At 55.1% G+C, this 12,915-nt stretch overlaps 1 protein-coding gene across 1 annotated transcript in view; it reads left to right on the forward strand.

Moving 5' to 3' along the window:
* LOC134154495 (adenylate cyclase type 10-like) overlaps positions 1-6,013 on the forward strand; it is a 28,399-nt gene extending 22,386 nt beyond the window's left edge. The window contains exons 28-36 of the mRNA XM_062601167.1: positions 361-539; positions 1,083-1,239; positions 1,726-1,930; positions 2,009-2,105; positions 2,335-2,450; positions 3,360-3,477; positions 4,411-4,606; positions 5,115-5,303; positions 5,849-6,013. Coding sequence (XP_062457151.1) covers positions 361-539; positions 1,083-1,239; positions 1,726-1,930; positions 2,009-2,105; positions 2,335-2,450; positions 3,360-3,477; positions 4,411-4,606; positions 5,115-5,303; positions 5,849-6,013 — 1,422 coding nt within the window. The remainder of the gene's footprint in view (positions 1-360; positions 540-1,082; positions 1,240-1,725; positions 1,931-2,008; positions 2,106-2,334; positions 2,451-3,359; positions 3,478-4,410; positions 4,607-5,114; positions 5,304-5,848) is intronic.
* Positions 6,014-12,915: the final 6,902 nt, after the last annotated feature.

Here is a 12,915-nt window from a genome sequence, read left to right on the forward strand (position 1 = left end):
CAGGGTGGTTTTGGTGGGCTCCCCCGGTGGGTGGAGTTGAATGCTTTCCTGTGGGGTAGGGTGGGGTGGGGCAGGCTCTCCCTGGCCCACCTCACTGTAACTGTTCTCAGCCTGCTTTCCTGGGGCCCCTTTGCCCCCTGGCCCAAACCAGCTGAGGTCCTGGCCTTGATTCCACCAGAGACATGCAATTGGTTATGTGCTGAATCGGAGCCCTTTGGGAGCCTTCCCAGTATCCTTGTTCTTAGCGTTCCCAGTAGCTGGGAGGCTCAGGATTCCCAGCTGTGCCTGGGGCTGCTTGATGCACTGGGGGTGAGCTTTTGTGCCAAACGGGACAGCCTTGAAAGCCCTTTTGCTGTGTAGGTCTGCTACCATATGGGACAAACGGAGCTGGCGAAGACAATGATCAGGAAGGCATTGAGCCTTCTGAAGAGGAAATTCCCCACGACCTCCACTGGCACCGCCTTGCAGCTTGTGCTGGAAAAGTCAGAGTATGCCTCTCGCAAGAAGAACAGAGACTCCTCCGTTCCTCAGGAGGCAGGGTAAGAAGCAGAAGGGAAAGCAAAGGCTCTTCTAGGCAGAGGGAAAGCTGCTGAGGGAGCTGGAGGCTAATGGGTGGAGCAGCTGTGGGTTGTATTGGGCAGCTACTGGGGTGTTGGCATGGGAGATGGTGTTGGTGAGAGCAGGGAGGTGTTAGTGGGGAGCAGAGTGTGGGGAGGGGAAGGGAGTGTGCTGGTAGGAGCAGGAGGTGGGCCTGTCGGCGTAAGCGGAGATGAGCTGTGAGAGGGAGGAAGCTCAGAGGCTGTAGCCAGGCGCAGGCCTCCCGTGCAAGGCCCCTTTTCCTCCCGGAGGCCAGCTTTGCTTGGCCTGCCTAGGCATTAGCGCCAAGACACCATCTTTAGCAGTCACGTTTCCTGTTGGTACTCCTTGGTTCTGCCGCTTGTATCGCTGCAGCCGTGCCTGCGTCAGCTGCCCTTCTGCAAGGAGGTGCAGCCGTCTCCTCCATCCCCCTGCTTCCCCCGCCCCGTGGGACTCGGCACAGTGTGCCTCGTGGCTGTGGCCCAGCAGTTTCCCTTGTGTGGCAGGAGGCAGAGGCTCCCCTGGCTGTTCCGGCAAAGCCACTGCCTGTCCTTACTGCAGCAGCTCTTCAGCCTGGAGAGCGCCGCCGGCAGTCGGAGGCTCTCCCGCCTGGCAGCACTCATGAAGGTGAACACGGCCGAGGAGTCCGAGGACGCGAGTCACGTGAGTGCCTTCTCTCTGCAGCAGCAGACCCGTCCCTGACACGGCTCCTTTTCCCTGGCCTGGCAAGAGTACCAGCAGGGCCTGCCCCCGGCAAGAAGAGCCCAAAGATGTGTGTGTGTCTGCCCTTTTCTGGATGAACTTCCAGAGGGTGTGGGTTGCTGCTGCTTTGGGTAGTCCCTCGGGTTGGATTTGTTTCCTAATTGTGAGCATGGAGGTGGTTCTGGCTTTAAGGCAGCACCACTGTGTGTATTCTGTAGTTTCCTCGTGGCTCTTGATAATGCTGGTGTGCAAGGCCGGGGGCCCCTGTCTTGGCACGGCTGCAGTTAGCAGTGGCAGTAGGAAGAAGAGTTGGTTGTATGGGTGTGCGCTGTGAGGGTGGAAGAGAAGAGAGAAGCTGGCAGCTGGGTTGTGGCCTGTCCCCTCCAGGCCAGGGAATTGCCCTGGAGAGACAGAGTCGTGTGCATTGTTGTGTTTGGACCCTTCTAGGTCCTCTTGTCCTACCTGGAATATGCGCTGTGCTGCCAGAACCTGGGCTGCCGGGAAGAGTGGCTGCAATACGGGCGGGCAGCCATGCAGCTTAGCGCTGAGGTGCAGCTCTTTGGAGGAGGGGTATTAAACACAGCCAGCTTTGCCCAGGCCCTGTCCCATCTGACCCTCAGCCTGGGAAATCTGCTTCTGTCCGTCGACGTAGGTAGGTACTGCCCCCGCCGCCTGCAAGAAGGCATCTCTGCCGAGAGAGCCGGTGCAAGTCTGCTTGTTCTCTTCCCAGGCTATCGTGCTGAGAGGCTCTGCATGGAGCTGCAGAAGCCTGACCTGGGCTGCGTGGTTCTCAGGACCCTCTTCACGGCACTCTTTCTCCAGATGAGGTAATCCCGGTGCTGGAGAGAGTGGGGGTTGCGCAGTGTCAGGGGTCAGGGACCTTTGGGTGAGAACAGGCCTGCTGGAGAAAGTGGGACGGAGTTGGGAGGAAGAGCAAAGAAGGGAAAACGAGGGAGAGAGAGGTGCTGGGAAGGGGAGTGTGAAGTGTCTGGAGGTGCTGCCTGGGCTCCCAGCCCGTGGAGAGGCTCCCTGGAGGCTCGTTGTGTTCCTCCCCAGGTACCCAGAATGTGAGGCAGTGCTGCGCAGGCTAGAGGAGCAGGTGTCTGGAGCAGATGAGATCGTTGGGCAGGCATGCTTCTGCTGCTGCTGCTTAGACCTCTTGCTTGATGCTGGTAAGTGCTCAGTGAGGAGGGCCCCTGAGAGCCTGTTTGCTGGGCAGGCAAGGCTGCCCCCCTGGAGCTGTGGGCCAGAGCTGTGGGCTTTGTGCAAGGTATAAACAGGCAGAGCCCTCCCAGCACAAGCAGAAGTGCACTGTCAGTACAAGACTTCCAGAGACTAGAGTAGACAACACAAGAGTTCTGCCAGGTTTCCCTGTCCTCTGCAAACACGGAAACAGTTCCGCTGGCCAAAGCAGTTTTTCTCCTGGTAGAACAATGACCCCAGAGCCTCCAGCAATCCTTATATTTCCTCCACAGAGCTTTCTGCTGTGCGCATTTCTCTCTTCGCCTGCATCCTCGTTATTTTTTTTTCCCCTTTTGCGTTTCTAACATGGGAGCCAAGAGTAATTTGACAGTGCTTTTAGTTATGCTCTTTCCTAGCTGTGTTTTGAGATTGCCCCTTCTGAAAGCTCTTCTCCGCCTCACTCTGCTCTGGCTCCCCAGGAAGCAGGGCTAGCAGCGCTGGCATGTGCCTGAGCAGGAGGCACCTAAGAGCCTGTGCTGTGGCGTCGCTGTCATTGCTGCTCAGTGGCAGTGTGCTTTTGTGCAGTGCTAGAAAGCTGCAGATTTCTCAAGGGCAAGACATGGTGTCAGGGGAGCTGGGAGTTCTCTTGTTTCCTTCCTGATGTTCTCTGCCCTTGCGTTCAAGGGCAGTTCCGTGCACTTGAGCAGCCCTGAGGAGCTAGGGTAGAAGTGCAGCCCTTGCCTGCTTCCTGTGAGGTTTGTTGCTCTGTGAGTGCTTTGCCTGCCAAGAACTTTGCCAGCTGTGCTGGAGCTTTCTGCTGCTCTGAATGCCTGAGGCACGGTGAGGCCAGGGAGGGAGGTGCTGCTTCGCTGCTTCTCTGAGAGACATTTGTATTGCAGGGTGGCAGTATAAGTCCTTTGAAGAGTGCAGGAGGTTCGTGGAGCAGAACGAAGCCAACTGCCTTCTCCAGGCGCAGAGCAGCATCCTGCTTGGACTGTATTTGTCCCTGGCTCTTTGGTAAGTTGGAGACTTGCTTTGAGTGGGGAGAGGCCCAGGCAGTGGTTGTGGCCAGGAAAGGGGGAGCTCTGCGTTCATCACATGCCCCCATCCCATGTCCACCAAGGCGGCTGCTTCTGGAGCACGGTGGTGAAAGGGGCCAGGGGGCCACGCAGGATGAGCAAGGTGGCAAGGAGCCCCAGGTTGTGCTGCTGTGGAGCCCTGCCAGGGAAGGATGCCTTGGCGGCATTCAGCCACAGCCTTCCTTTTCCCCTTGAATGTTGGGGACGGACTGGTGTGGCTCTCTCTCAGCGCAGGAAAGCGATGCAGGCTGAATGCTGCCTAAGTGCAAGAGCTTGGCTCGGAGAGGGCACGAGGGCCTGGAGCAATGCTGTGTTGGTGGGAGAAGGCAGCCATTCTCCCAGTCTCCTGCCTAGCATGGCTTGTGTCTCCTGGGTGCCTGCAAGGGACTGGGTTCCAGTCCTTGCAGTTTCCCTGTGGTCTCGCTCATCACTGTGGGGGAGTGCTGAGTGCCGCTGGCTCACAAACAGACACGCATGCGCACACGTTTATAAACAGGTCAAGCAAACTGGAGGGAAGGGGAGCGGAGAGGACCCTGTCGGGAGGGACAGCAGTAGATTCCTGCTCAGCTGTGATGTAGCAGGGAGACGAGAACTCCAAGTTCACGCGGGAGAGAAGGAATTGAGCTACTGCTGCCTGATTACAATGCAGTGCTCTCAGTGATGCTTATCAGGAGCAGCTACAACACACTGTGGTTCAGCTCCCCATCACGCCCCCAGTAGCTTCCTTGTCCTAGAGGATGCATTGCCTCTGGAAGCCAGGTTGGGGCTGGAGCCTATAGCCTAGGAGACCTCTTGGTTACTTGCTCATCTCTACAAAATGTGCCTGAGTGTGTGTTTGTCTGTGTTTCCTTTTTTCCTCTGGACAATGTAGGTTTGCAAGGCTTGGGCAGTGGGACAACTTCCAGAAGCCCTTTGAAAAGGCCAAGAGGCTGCTGAAGAGCACTGGCGCCTGCCTTGTGGCCAGCCAAGCGTGCAGCCGGCTCCTGGAGTGCCATAGCCTGGTGCTGAAAAAGGACATGGAGCACGGCTCATGGAGGGCCCGTGAGAGCTGCCGCAGGGCTCTAAGGGTGAGGGATGCGGAGGAAGGGGAGGGGCATGCTGCAAGGGCCCTCTGGGGAAAGCTGTGTTGCTAGCAGCAGTGGGTTGACCTGTGCAGGTAGAAGCAGCCACGACAGGATGGAGTCAGGGTAGTGCCAGAGGGTAGCACCTTAGGGAGCAACATGGCTAAAGTCTCCTGTAACAGAGGTGTCAGCAAGAGGGGGACGAGAAGGCAGTCAGGTGAAGGCAGTCTTCCTGGGCGTGTGAGAATTCCCATGTGGGACTGCTTGGCCCAAACAGGAGAGGAGAAGAGCCTTGCTCAGCCATGAGCTAGTGAGCCCTGCTGAAATGCCTGCTCCATAGGAGGTGTTAGGGCTCAGGAGAGATTTGTGTGGTACCTCAGCCTTGCTAGCTGTGCACTCCTCCTTTCTTTGTGGCTGGTTTTTCTCTTTGGGGATTTGGCGCCCTTTTCTGTGCCAAGCCATCGCTGGGCTCTCTGACTTGTCCTGATGTACCTCTCTGTTGTTTTCTCGGCAGCTTGCCGAAGAGGTTTTCTCTCGGTGCTCCACAAGCCCCGTCTTCTACCCCAGAGTCTACCACCTGAAAGCCTACATTTTCCTGATGCTGGGGAATGAAGAGCAGAGCCTGCTGTGCCTCAACCAGGGCCTCCAAGCCTGTGAAGACCATGGCAACCTGCTGGAGAAGACTTGGCTGGAGATGAGCACTGTAAGTTGCTCACCTGTGCCTTTGAGTTGCTCCCTGGGCAGAAGTTGAGCCTGCTGTAGCAGAAGATGGGCCGCACTGTACTGTGGCAGGTAGCCCCAGAGAGAGCCCCCCGAGAGCTTCAGGGGCATGTGCTCAAAGTCCTGTGTGAGCTGGTAGGTGCTCTTAGCCCTGCTCAAGAGGAAGGTAGAGAGCAGCTGTGATCCCTCTCTGCCAGGTGGGGCTGGACTGGTACGTGAGGAAGCAGTATGCCCTGCAGCTGCTCCTTTGCAGCATCTCTGCTTGGCAGAGGAGTGGTGAAGTGGAATCTTTCCCTGCTCCTTAAGGCAGCTCTGGGAGGCCAGGATCAACGTGTGCTGAGTCTGAATTGGCCTTGCCTCTCCTTCTGCTCGCTGAGGGGTTTTGGCAGCATGGCTCATTGGCTGATGGGTGGAACAAGCTGCTGAGAGAGGCCTTAGTTGCCTTCCCAGGCAGAAGTCATGGCTCTGGAGGTCACATGCTCTTCTCAGCTCTCACTGTGCCTTTTTTCCCCCCCCCCCTTCCTTTAGGAGTGCTGGTTCACTGGAAAAGGCCCCCTGGGAGATTTGTGGCTGAAGACAGCCCCACATTTTCCCCACCTGAACCAAGCAAAGCCAGAGGTCTGTAGCTCCAGGTACCTGCTGAAGCTGCCAGCACTGCAAAGGGAGGATTCTTCTCCAGGAATTAAATTCTGACACTGCTAGTCCAGGCAATTCTTCTTTTCCTTCTTCCTTTAATATGCTCAGCATCATTCTTTGGCCCCCTGCTTGTATTCTGCCTCGTTCTCTCCTTTCCCACAGCAATGTTTGCACAACCTGAGTCAAACTGAACCAACACCTACACAATTACTAAGGTCAATACTCAAACCAAAAACCAAAAAACAAAACAGTCTGAGCATTCTGAAGAGCTTAGCATTTAGGCTTCCATCAAGTGAGGAATATGATAAATAAGGCACAAAGCGCTCCAGAGAAGGTAAAGCTCTGGCGGGTTGGTTAATTCCTATAGTTCTATAGTAGTTCCCAAGTAGTATTCATTCTCCTGGGTAGAGGTAATGCATCGGGCCATTTCAGGCCCGTCTCTGCCCAGCTCTTTGCCAGTTTGGTTCTCCTGTTGGAGTTTCTCCTTGCTGCAGCCCCACGGGATTGGGGGTGGTTAGCACAATGCAACTTCTGTTCTCTCTGCAGGTTTTATGCACAAGGGGATGTCTAGGGTTATACCTTTGTGATGAGTTAGTAGAGCAAAATGCATGTCCTTGGTGGAACTCATGTCTGTTTCTTAAGAAGACACAGATGTTAGGTCCTTGGCAGAGAGAACATTTTAAAATAAAGACATAGTTTACAGCCACCAAAGCAGGGAAGTTGGTAAAAGTATTATGTACTCGTGTCCCTGACTAATGAAATGGTAGGTGGTGTTTTTTATTTTTTTTTAAAGTAACATTCTCTGGTTAAAGGGAAACTGTATAAACTCCCTGTAAGCTGCCACAGGGCCCTCCCTTAATTGGGGAGTACCTTGCTGCCGCAGTCGTCCATGATTAATAAAGAAATATAAGTGAAGCATCCCACATACATGATTGCAGACCCATTAGAAGCCAAAGGACAAATTTCCTGTTCCCAGCCGGTTGAATTAAGATGCCCCATCGGTCACGGGGGAATCGCAGTGCGGGCATCCACTTCTCACTGGGTAGAATCTTGGGGGAAGTCCCACTGCCCAGAGCAGGGTCCACACCTTGGGGGGTGGCATTAATCTTTCATCGTTCGCACTGTTGTTCTCCCCAGAAGTCACAGCTTAAACCAATTGCAAGCCCAATCATCTGTTGATCCAGTCAGGAATTCAGTCTTGCCTACAACTGCCTTGGTTTCCTTTCGATCACTCAGTTCCCCACTGTTCTACGAGCGGTGAGAGTTTCTGCAGTGCCATCTCATCTCTCATCACTCCATTCCGTCACAGCCCTGCAGTGTGGTGCCTCAAGCCGCAGGCGCCCCAGAGGTTCCCCACTGGTGGGAGGCACCAGTGCATGCTGCTGGGATCGGGGCTGTGCTATCCAGGAGGCCCACTCTTGCCTGCAAGCTGTGACACCTGCTGACTCATCAGCTCCCAGACTGTTGCCACAGGTCTTGAGTAGCAGAAGAAATCCTCCGTGTCCACTGCAGAGAGAATCAGGAAATGCTGTGAAGACAGGCAAAATCAAGCAGTTGTGAGAGGGGGCAGGGGGGCTCCAGCAGAGAAGGGGCCAAAGTCCTTTGTGTCTGTGCTGTGACCTTGGAGTGAATTTGCAGGAGCAGCAGGTGGGGGCCCTGGGGGTGGCACCTGCTGAAATTGTCTGTCTGCAGCCACGTTGTGTCGTCCTATTCCTGCACGCTGCAGAGCTCCACAGCAGCTCAGGAGGTGCAAGCCTTCAGGAGAGGCATGAAGTCAGGTTCCTGCTGTTTGTGCCTAAGAAACCGCAGGAGGTTTCTTAGGAAGGCAGGGATGAAGCGCACACTTGTGGCCACGGTCACTTTGCGAGGGACGTGCTCCAGGACGTAAATCCTGGCGTTAGGCACATCTTTGGTGAACTGCCTTGGTCTCATGTCCCTGTGAAAGAGATGCCAGAGTCCTGCTGCCTTCCCTAGAGGCAAAGAGGATGGTTTGGGGGCCTCAGTCCTACCACCAGCTGCGAGTGGCCTTGGGACCCCATGCATGTGTGCGTGTGACGGTCCTCGGTGGCAGTGCTGCTGCCTCTGGGCTACAGGATCTTTCGCAAGCCCAGCCTTGGTGAGGGTCTGGCCCAGGTTAGTCCCTCTCTCACTACGGATACAGAGACACTAACTCTACACCGGGAAGAAGAGAACAAACTCTCAACTGTAACTGCCCTAAGACTACTGTAACCACCTACACACCAAGGCTACTGTAACCAACACCAAACTCTGGATCCTAATAACTAATAGCAACACTAATAATGCTAATATCACTCATACTAACTGTAACTAACACCTGTCCTCAGGAAGACAAATAGCTATGCCCTATTTGTCCCTTCTACCTAACTGTGACTAAGAGTAACTACACGCTAAGAATTCAATAACCAACGCCACGCTATCGTAATACTGTAATCCGACTAATGCTTATCCTAAATAACCCGTCCTATCCAATTACATATCCTACAGTCCAAGGAGAGCTGTGGCGGAGTGGTGGGAGGTGATCGCGGGCACTGTGTCCGTGCTGCAGGGGAGGTGGAAGGGAGTCTGGGAGGAGGGGCCGCACAGCAGCTCTCTGCACCTCCAAGCCCGGTGCCTTGGGCTCGTCTTCCCCTGGCTAGGTGCCAGCACCAGCCTGGTCTTGCTGGGGGGAGGCCGTGCCCTGGCTGGTGGGCAGCGGGGGCCTCCTGCTGGGCTAGCACCTCCTCCTCCTCCTTCTTAGGCTCCAGAGCACGGCCTTGGGGCATCAGACAGGCCGCCCCCTCACAGCATCCACCTCCAGAGTCTCCCCTCCTCCTCCTTCATGGGGTCCACCTGCATGGGCTCTGGGTGCCCATGGTGGCTGCGGTGCTCTGCAGGAGGGCAGCGCGGTTGTCCCAGATGGTTGTGTCCACCTTCATCTTGGTGCACAGTGCTGCCTTCCTCTCCAACCACAGCCACTGTGACTGGCTCACGGTGGCAAGAACCGAGAGCTCAACACGGTACAGCCCCCGGAGTGGGCGGCTCCAGAGGGGGTTGCCTTTGCTTGCAGCAGCAGGTTGTGTGCTGGTGCTGATCTGAGTTACAGGTAGGAGTGGAAAGCTTCTCCCCAAATCCAGGTGTTTTCTGGCAGTGCTGTGCACAGCTGCAGGCCGGTGCTGCGGCAGGAACTGTAGAAAGGAGCTGTGAAAGGAGCATCAGCAAGATGCTGCTGGAGCTCCCTGCTGCCCTGGCACCGAGGGAGCTGCTCTCTCCAGACTGAGTCACTCAGAAGTTACAAAATCGATGAATTCTACCTGGGAAATGGAACTCTCTTACATTGAAGTGGACTGCTCTCAGGGGTTATTGGTGTTATTTCACGTTCTGATACCATTATTATTTATAATAATAGGACTGATTTATAGGAATACTGATTTGTTTAATCCTTTTCAGGGAGCTAATCAGATGGAAAATGAGGACAGTGTTAATTTTTGTTATGCATGCCCTTTGCTACAACTAACCTGACTGTGCAGCTTATACAGGCCTTTGGAAAGTCCATAGCATGTCTCAGATTATTGCTTGCTTGCCTATTCCCAAATCTGCCAGACCACCCATGCCGTGGGAGACACTTAGACCTAACTTAACATCCATACGGGAACTACTGAAGTTGTTTAATGAGACTTGCTAGGTAAGTGATATTATCAAGTCTCAAAGGGCAGAATTGCTGGAACGATGTTGTGGAAACCCTGCAAATAGCTGCCAGGACTCAAGGACAAGGGAGAGAGGGTATCGTAAATCAGTATTGCAAAGGACCACCAGCTCCAGACGAATAACCTCGAGGAAAGCACAACACTGTGAAGAATGTGAGGGGCAGAGAAGACCAGAATAGCAGAATTAGCCGGAGCTGCCTGTAAGTTCATTAAGGCTCTATCTCGACCTTGCTCTATGCCTACTGGTTGCTTGCATACCGGGAAACAGAACCCAGTTTGGGGAAAGCAATCTGGCCCAAACTGCTGAGGGGAAGGGCGTCTCTTAGACGATGATGCGTCTCCAGCAGAGCTGAGAAAACACAGCCACCTTGCAAGGTGATTTTTCACTCCTCCTGAACCCCATCAAGAGAATGCAAAATACTTTTCAGTAGCACTTGGTAGCCCTGCACTTGGCCAAACTAACAGAAAAATGGCATTTCTATCCCTTGAAATCCCATAGGTCTCCCTTGGCCCTGCGCCCGCCTGGGTCGCCTTTGCCCACCTCACCCGCTCCTGGGGCTGCGCACGTCTCTCCTTCCTCCCAGCCCCTCAGCCCAGACTGCTGCCTGCTGCTCAGGGCTGGCTCTGCCCAGCCTCATTTCCCAGCCTCTCTAGGTATCTCCCACAGCCGCTGAAAGGCTCTGTGGATGCTTCTCTTTCCTGATCAGCTATTTCGAGTGGAGGGGAATGCAGGAAGGCTGCTGAATGGCCAACATGCCAGGAGACACTGCCCAAAGATGGCATCAGGAAATGCTTTCCTTCCGAGCTGGTTCGGGAGGCATTTGGAAAGGAGACTTCTCCCCCAACTACGGCAAGCAGCCATTCCTTCTCAGGTATGTTTTGCTTCTGCTCAGAACTGCAAGTTTTTTCTTTCCCAAAAGACACTTTCAAGCAACAGCTCCCAGGTTTGGAAATCTCCTTGCTTTGTAGGCTTGCTAGTGCCCCCCCCCCCACCAGGCCTTGTCCTTTTAGCCTTGCAGGGAAATGCACACCGATTTCAAACAAACAAGGAAAACCTGCCAGGGCAGCAGCTGGGCCTCGAGCTGGTGGGCGCTGATGTAAGCAAGATCCCAAGGCAAAAGCCCATCTCTTAACAGCTAAGGACCCCGAAGGGCACACAAGGTCCACCCCAAAACTAGTCTTTAGTTGCCAGTCAGTGGGACCCCTGCAGAGCAGATGAGGCCTCGATGACCAGTGTCCTGTATCCTCTCTGTGGCACATGAGGGTCCCTGGGCAGAGATGTCCTGGTGCTTGGGAGCACATGGGTGAGAGCGGCTAAACCCTGTAGAGCCCGGGGGGAGCAGGCCGGAGCTCCTCATCTGGGGAGTCTGTAAATCACTATCGCTTCCCCTTCCCTAAGGCCTTGCACTGCTGAGCTTTCTGATCTTAATTTCCCAGTGTTTCTTCTGGCCAGCTGTCACGCAGGACCTCAGCTGCTGCCTGCCGTGTTGAAGGGTTCCCATTGCTCGGCAGTCCCCAGAGATCTGCAGTGACTCAGGGGAGGGCGGAGGTGACACCAGTCCCAGGACAGGGAGCCCAGGCCCAGGCTCGCTGCGGGGCCTGGCAGGGGAAGGAACTCTGATTGTGGGGCAGCGTGGGGGCAGCAGGAGGCGGACAGCTTCCCCAGGCCAGCGGGGGCTGTGGCAGTCCCTTCTCCTCCATACGTGAATTTGCTCTAGGCCGGGTCACCTTGCACAAGGACTTTGACAGGCTGCTGCTTGGCCTCTCAAGTCCTCCCTAACCTCTGGAGCTCTGTTCAGGCCCGTTGTAACCTACCTGCAAACAGCAGAGCCATCGCCTGCTGCCTCAGCCACTCGGCATCTGCATTTTCAACGGCGACTCCTAAGCATGCAGTACAGATGGCAAACATCAGTACACGGCCCTTGGAAACTCTGATTTCCAGGCCAATGTATGACACTGAGGATCTCCTCTGGGACGTGGACGGGAGGGTTATGAACATCAACACTTTCAGAGCTGTCCAGGCATTTTAGAGAACTCTAAAAAAGGCCTCTGGAAAAAGCCCATTTGCTGTCTGCCCAGTCTCTCACTGCTGGGACACACTTTTCTGTTGTCCTGGCCTAGTCATGGAGGCAGCATGTGGGGAGGCATGAGCAAGCCAGCTCTGACTCCTGCACTCCAGCCACACCAAGTTCCCGAGGGATCCAAAACGCTTCCTCAGCTTGGAGGCTGTTTTAGGGAAGAGGGCACAAGAAACCTCCCTGGCACTCTGAGGGCAGAGACCAAGCCGAGCTCCCAAGCGGTTCTTTTTCACTTGCACAGGCCTGGGAGAACTCTCCCTGGAAGGGGCTGCAGGGGAGGAAACCTCACGGAGAAGGCTTTCAGATGGACCCAGACACAATTAAGATCAGGACAGTAAGAGGACACTCTGTGGCCTAGCAAGCTTCCTCCGACTTGCACCTTCCTCGGAAGAGGCACTAAGCAGAGCTGAGCAACTCCCTGTGCTGGGGCCCAGCCTCCCCTGGAGCACTGACACCACAGCACTTTTCTGCAGGCGCTTCCAGCACTTTAAGGCCTCCACAAATGCCTTCTGCCTCCCTCAGCACTGTTTTTTTCCTATGCTTTACAAGCTGGAAGGTCAGCAGAGCATTGCAGCTTAGCAAAGAAACTTCCTTGTTTCTTTAGGAAGCAAAAGGAAAGGAAATGACCTGGACAAAGGGACACAGTGCCTCCTCAGCAGGTTTGCTGGCGATACCAAGCTGGGAGGAGTGGCTGATACACCTGAGGGCTGTGCTGCCACTCAGAGAGCGCTCACGAGGTTCAAGAAGGGCAAGTGCAGAGTCCTGCACCTAGGGAGAAATAACCCTAGGCACCAGTACAAGCTGGGGGCTGACCTGCTGGAGAGCAGCTCTGCAGAGTAGGACCTGGGAGTGCTGGTGGATGACAAATTGACTCTGAGCCAGCAATGTGCCCTTGTGGCCAGGAAGGCCAACGGTGTCCTTGGGTGCATTAGGAAGAGTGCTGCCAGCAGGTCGGCGGAGGTGATCCTGCCCCCCTACTCAGCCCTGCTGAGGCCACATCTCAAGTCCTGCATCCAGTTGTGGGCTCCCCAGTACAAGAGAGACATGGAGCTACTGCAGAGAGTCCAGCGTAGGGCTACAAGGATGATCAGGGGGCTGCAGCACCTGCCCTACGAGGACCAACTGCAAGAGCTGGGCCTGTTTAGCCTGGAGAAGGGAAGACTGAGGGGGGATCTTA

The sequence above is a fragment of the Rhea pennata genome, unplaced genomic scaffold, assembly GCF_028389875.1.
Source record: "Rhea pennata isolate bPtePen1 unplaced genomic scaffold, bPtePen1.pri scaffold_32, whole genome shotgun sequence".
NCBI classification, from domain to species: domain Eukaryota; kingdom Metazoa; phylum Chordata; class Aves; order Rheiformes; family Rheidae; genus Rhea; species Rhea pennata.